This window comes from Urtica dioica, chromosome 1 (assembly GCF_054948205.1).
Source record: "Urtica dioica subsp. dioica isolate 48M chromosome 1, U.dioica_male_clone48M_v1_H2, whole genome shotgun sequence".
Lineage (NCBI taxonomy): Eukaryota > Viridiplantae > Streptophyta > Magnoliopsida > Rosales > Urticaceae > Urtica > Urtica dioica.
The window spans coordinates 20060989-20066988 of NC_142756.1; the positions used below are offsets into that span (position 1 = coordinate 20060989).

A 6000-nucleotide genomic window follows, 5' to 3' on the forward strand; every position below is an offset into this window, starting at 1 on the left:
TTCCTTAAGTTTGTTGAAGAAATAAAACCAGGACTTGGAAGTTTCGGACTCACCAATACCATAGGCAAGCGGGAATATTTGCTCATTTACGTCCATCGCGGAAGCCGTAAACATGCTGCCCTTGTGATAGTTTGTCAAGAAGGTTGCATTAACAATTACAACAGGCCGACAATACTTCCATCCCTCTCTGAACGGAGCCAAAGAAACGAAAAAGTACATGAAATATTTATGACGGTCAGTTTTTAGGTCGATGAGAGAACCTGGATTCTTTTGCTCTAACATGTACTTGTATTTTGCAAGAGAGGCATATGACTCATCATCAGTCCCATACAAGGATTGTATTGCACATTCTTTTGCCCTTCATGCTTTTCTGTATGAAATATTGACTCCAACCTCTGTTCGCATGTAACTCTGAATCTCCTTTGGGGTACAACTATGTACAGTTGGATCAATAAATTTGTGTTTCACCCTCTCTCCAACCAACTCTGCAGTAGCTTGCGGTTGCCCTTTTTGTCTTTCCTCCACAGAACAAGTGTGCTTTGGATCATATCTTGAACCATAAACACATACACACGATCAAAAATATTTTAAAAATAAAAGGGCATCCATTTCCTGACATATCTGTCACGAAGTACATCCACTCGTGTCAGGAGTGGATTCACTTCGTAATAGATCTGTCACGGACTGATTCATCTATGAAGAGAAAGGAAATTTCAAATAAAATCAGTTTTTAGGTCGTGAAATTTTACCTTCTAATTTCAAAACAATTAGTGTTCTTTAGCTTCACTGCCCGGACCGCCCAATCACAATTTTTACCCGCACAAATGACATGAAGTTTGAGCGGAGATGAGTTCTTCGTTTTGAACTGATAATGATTATTGATTGCATCCATCTGCAAATGCTTCAACAACGCCGCTTTGTTTGCATATAATCCTTTTTTTACACTTACTGGAGATAAAATGTCCAACACCTCAATATCGTTACTCTCGACACATGTATTTGATTCGGGAGCCGTAACCGAACACCCCCATTCTCTTGGCTCGATACCTTCTCTTTTCTTTGTGATCGAGTTGGCGGGTGTGGTGGAAGAGGAGGCTCTTCCTGGTGTTGAGTCTGTGGTGGAGCCTCTATCGACAAAATAACTGGTGGTGGAGACCTTCTGGGTTGGGGTGTTGCCTGGCTAACAGTATTGATGTCATCCAACCCAACAGTATCATTGTCGAAAGCCTCCGGACTTGGTACGTCCCATTCACGTGCCTCGGATATAGGACTCGGCATGTTTGGAATGATCCTGCTTCGATTGCAACCAAATCCACTATCGCTTGTGTTTGGTGTTGGAGTGGATCCAACCCGTGGAGAAGACGCGTCATCCGATTTTTTATCCTGAAATGCCTCCGGACTAATCTCAAGTACAAGATTCAACTTCGTCTTCGGTTCGTTCTTCCTCAAGTACAAATAACATCGCAAACTTTCGTCGTCGTCTATGGTTGGCGGTACGAGCCCGTCGGCTTCATGTTTGACGTTGATTGAATGCGTTGCAGGGGTCACGTTCAACCGAGCATACAATGTTTGCATCAAACTTTGGTAATTCAATTTGGTAGGAAGTAAAAGCGTAAGAGTACCACCCTCTTGATATACACCCGGTTTTACCCACTTCCCGCTATGCTTAGCATATAAACATATTTCCGTCATACCTGTATACGTTTACTCGTATTAGATATGAGTATTAAAAGACGGTTATTAACATGGAAAAACATCCAGTTCGTGACACTAGTGTCACGAAGTGAATCCAGTTCGTGACACACTTCGTGACACCCTGGAAAAATCGGGATTTCAACAAAAACACCATTTTGACAAACAAATCACACTCAAACACAATGGAACCTATTTCAACATGAATCAAAACATTTAAACATGTTCTTATATGTTAAAAATAGGATGAACTTACCAACTTATGTTTGTAGAAGTTTTGGATCTTGGATTTGCAAGAAGAAGAACCTTGGATCTTGAAGTTTTGATGAACAACCTAGGATTTGCAGGAAACTTCTTCAAACATTATTGCAAAATGGGTTTAAGATGGGTTTAGCATTATTGAAAAATGGGTTTAAGATGGGTTTACCATTATTGCAAAATGGGTTTAAAATGGGTCTAGGAAACTTACCGTCGACGAGCAAGATTCCGGCGACCCAAGATTCCGGCTGTCTCGTCAAGCAAGCTTCATCAACTTCTCAAGCTCAGACCCAAACGAGGGAGAAGAAAAGAAAAAAAAATCGGCCACAATAGGTTCTCAGAATAAAAAAAACGTAAGTAGAGGGAGGGTAGGGTTGAGGGTAGATGGGGAAAAATTAATTTCTCTCACTCAAATTTTTCATTTTGGGCTATATTTGGCAATGGACATTCATATGGTATTATTTGTGTCAATTCCCCTTTACTGTTGGGCTTAGTGTACGTATATATCATGATCATGGCCAACATGGTGTCGACCTTTGATTTAGGAAAAAATAAATAAATAAAAAAGATGTTAGCATTCGATTTACACGCTTATAAGTGAGGGTTGACATTCTAAAATTCGTGACTATCTTTTTATTATAATGGTATATTCTATTTATAACTATCATCGACAATCTATGACAAATTTAGGACTAACAAAATGTATTTTTTTAATTCAATATTTGACAAATATTTAAAAAAAATTAAAATTACCGAGGGGATAAAATAAATCTATAGTTATTGCTGTATATTTGTCAATTCTTAACATTAAGCTGATGTATTCCAATTGACTAATAGAAAACTGTTGAAACAATGACTATTTTATTTATAATGCTAGGGCAATCACAAAGTCAAGATGGCCGAGTTGGTCTAAGGCGCCAGTTTCAGGTACTGGTCCGAAAGGGCGTGGGTTCAAATCCCACTCTTGACAAACTTTCTCCTTTTTTTTTCACCTGCTACGTTTATAATTCACAAAAAAAAAAAAAAAAAAATGTCGTATCCAAAAGAATGAAAAAAAGGAAAAAGAACATAAAGCAATATCTTTATCCCTAAGTTCGTATTTCATCAGAATGTAACGGACATCTAAATATTTCCTTACTAGAACCAAAATTTAACTATATTCTTTAGCAACAAAGGATTGCCTGCTTCTTAATTTTGATAAGGTTTATATAAATCACCAGCACCAACCACCAATTACAAAAACATTTAGTGCCATAAAAATTGGAAACATACTTTTGGCGACGCTGGTCATATCCTCTAATCACATCTTCTCCTCATTAGCGTCACCTACTTTTACTTTACGTTCACTTTTTTGGACATTAATAATGCTCGCCAAAAACTTAATTATCATATTTGTATAAATTACCACCAACCTCCATTTTAAACCGAAATTCAAATTTTATTAGTTTTTTTAATATTAATAATAGAAAATAGAGTGCATTCCTTTTTATAATATAAGGTCAGTAAGTAAACTAAAGTTCTCCCTTTCAAAAATATGTTTCAAAGTCATTTCCCGCCCGAATACAGAAAAGTAACTTGTTTAACAAGCTAACACAAAACCGCATAAAAAATTGAAATTAAATATACATATTATATAACATGTATACGAATATATTATTTTCTAGGGTGATCTAATATTGCTGTTCAACAACATAATCCCACTCATCCCTTTGTCAGTCCCGCCGCCACTATCGGCGGCGATCAAGCCCTCTCTCCTCATATTCTCTTCCTTGGCATTCCGGCAGAAAATAACCCAAGAGTTGACCTCCAAGGAGACACAGCCTCCGAGCATGGCCGCGAGAACGAGGCAATACCCTAGCTTAGCGTAGGACCTTCCTTCTCCCATGGCCTCGAAGCCTTGAAACACGTTGACCACTCCGACCACCACGCATGCGTAGCCCACCATGTGGTGGTACGACTTCCAATACCGCCGGAACCGGTTCGTCGTCTTCGGCCGGAAAAGCAGAGCCAGCGTCTGGAGCGAGCCCAAGCCCACCGCTGCGAACCCCAGCTTCCGATGGAGCGAGTACGGTCCGGACCCAGATCCGATGTGGAGGCCGAGAGCGAACCCGATGGATCCGAGGGTGAAGCCGCTGAGCTGGATGGCCATGTGGACGTAGAACCAGGTGGGGCCCAGAGAGGGCTCGGCGTGCCTGAGGTACCGAGCCGCTACGGCTCCCCCCGGGAGGAGGATTCCCCAGGCCGCCGCGTTGATTATCCCGTGGACCGTTCTCAGGGAGTTCGTGGCTGTGGCAGCGGTGGTTCGGCCGTGGTTGTCGCCGGAGACGAGGTCCAGGGTCAGCGTCGAAGCCAGGTCCGCCGGCGAGGTCGGGTGGATCGCCGGGGAGTACCCCTGCACACACATGGCGTCACAAACTGAATTTAACATCAATAATCCGGCTAGAATTTAATTTATGCAAAAAGCAAAAAAAAAAAAAAACAGAGAAACTAACTCCAAAATGCAACTACTCTCAAAACTTAAGAAATATGAATGACCAGTAAGAAGGTAATAAAAGCTACGAAAGCTGTGGTGGTCCTCACCTGAACGTAAAGGCCACGGTTCCAAACGATATGGAGGCGAGAAGTGGAGTTGGAGTGAAGGAAGATGGTGGCCTGAATACGAACTCCGGCGCCGGATCGGATGCCAGAGGCGGCGGAGGAGTGGAGGGACGCGGAGGAGGAGACGAGCCGAGGCCGCTCGATGGGGCTCGAGACGAGCGGCGATCGCTGGAGCTTGACTGAGGGCGAGAGCACGAAGGGGCGCAGGACAAGGCTGGCCGTTGCCGGGTCGGGGAAGGCCACGAGGACGCGGGCCCCGCTCATGGCCGGGCGGGCCGGGTTGACGCCCCACCCGACCCACCCTGACGGAGATATGAACGACCCGAAGAAGCCCATGTCTAAGGTGGCGTTCCCCCGGTGGAGCGTCCACGCTATGGACGCGCCTTGCGTCGGTAGGGACACGCATTTTTGGTACCCCTTGGCTTGGCCACAATGATACGAGGACGAGGACGAAGTGCAAGAGAATGTTGTTGTACTCATCACAAAAAGAAAATAATATAGGATGGGCATTTTGTTTTTGTTTTTTGGGAGAAGGTTTTTTGGTTTGGGTTTTGGTTTGTGGAATTGGGTTTATTTTGTTTTGAGATTTTTATGATTGTAGTCATAGATGGATATGAATTGTGATTAATCATGAGTAGAAATGTAGTGTTGCTTTGAAGTATGGTTATATTATTGTTATTGGCTTGTTTGGTGGTTGTGGATTGTGGTAGTAGGAATAAGGGAAAAGTATTGTAGGTATGCTTTAATTTTTTGCTCTTTTAGTAGCACTTTTTTTTAGTTTTATATATGATATAGTAATTGCACTGGTAGAATGTATCAAAAAATAATTAGGCCTGAAATGGAAGTCATCATCACCACCATATAGGTTTATGTATATGAAAGAAAGAAAGGTAATAAATACCCACTATAATTGTGCTTGACTTTTAAGTTAAGGGAATTGGTATATACTATTGTTTTTCACTAAAAGGGTACAATATTTTTTTCATTCATTTTTCTTTATCTACATCCAAAGGCTCTTATTGTTCCATAATCCATACCTCTCACTGCACACAAATCCTTTTGAGAGTCTCCACGAAAGTGACGATTTGTTCTCTGTTTTGTCTCCGCTCAGTTGTGGGACCAAAACAGCTTCCATTAATTTTGTATGCAAGTTATTGTTTAGTTCTGCAATTTTAGCACCAAAACGTGGATCGACAATGAGCTCAGTACATCACAGGACCACCAAAGTGTGAGAGTTTTAGAAAAAAAAAAATGCAACTTTTAGTCACGTGCTCATATAGTTCATTATTACGTAATCAAATACATAAGCAAAATTCCAAGAACCGGAGATATTTAATTTAGAGAGCTTGTGTTGATAAATAAAGTCTTCGTTTTTTTGGTTTGTTATTCTTTAGTAGTTTGGACAAATATTAAGATGTGATTGATTAATCAACAGATTTATTATTTTAAATC

General features: G+C 41.3%; 1 protein-coding gene and 1 non-coding gene across 3 annotated transcripts; one reads left to right on the plus strand and one right to left on the minus strand.

Annotated features, from left to right (window-relative positions):
- Window positions 1-2839: 2839 nt before the first annotated feature.
- On the plus strand, window positions 2840-2920 carry TRNAL-CAG (transfer RNA leucine (anticodon CAG)). Its single transcript has one exon. It is a non-coding gene; the product is annotated as a tRNA-Leu (tRNA).
- A 537-nt stretch (window positions 2921-3457) lies between these two features.
- Window positions 3458-5223, minus strand: LOC149407741 (Auxin-responsive family protein). Of its 2 annotated transcripts, none has more exons than XM_089615262.1 (2): window positions 4531-5223; window positions 3458-4342 (listed from the first exon to the last, which is right to left on the minus strand). In XM_089615262.1, exons 1-2 carry the CDS (start codon window positions 5056-5058, stop codon window positions 3611-3613), a joined length of 1260 nt encoding a protein of 419 aa, XP_089471388.1. In that variant the 5' UTR covers window positions 5059-5223; the 3' UTR covers window positions 3458-3610. The 2 variants fall into 2 exon arrangements, with proteins under 2 accessions (XP_089471388.1, XP_089471395.1); XM_089615269.1 differs by having other exon boundaries at window positions 3458-4365; window positions 4531-5190.
- Between the last annotated feature and the right edge of the window lie 777 nt (window positions 5224-6000).

Excerpts from the sequence above, each read along its gene's own strand:
- LOC149407741 (XM_089615262.1), bottom strand. The coding sequence starts at position 5,058 with ATGCCCATCCTATATTATTTTCTTTTTGTGATGAGTACAACAACATTC. Across the intron at positions 4,343-4,530 it reads ACCGTGGCCTTTACGTTCAG|GGGTACTCCCCGGCGATCCA; the intron begins GTGAGGACCACC and ends ATGTGTGTGCAG.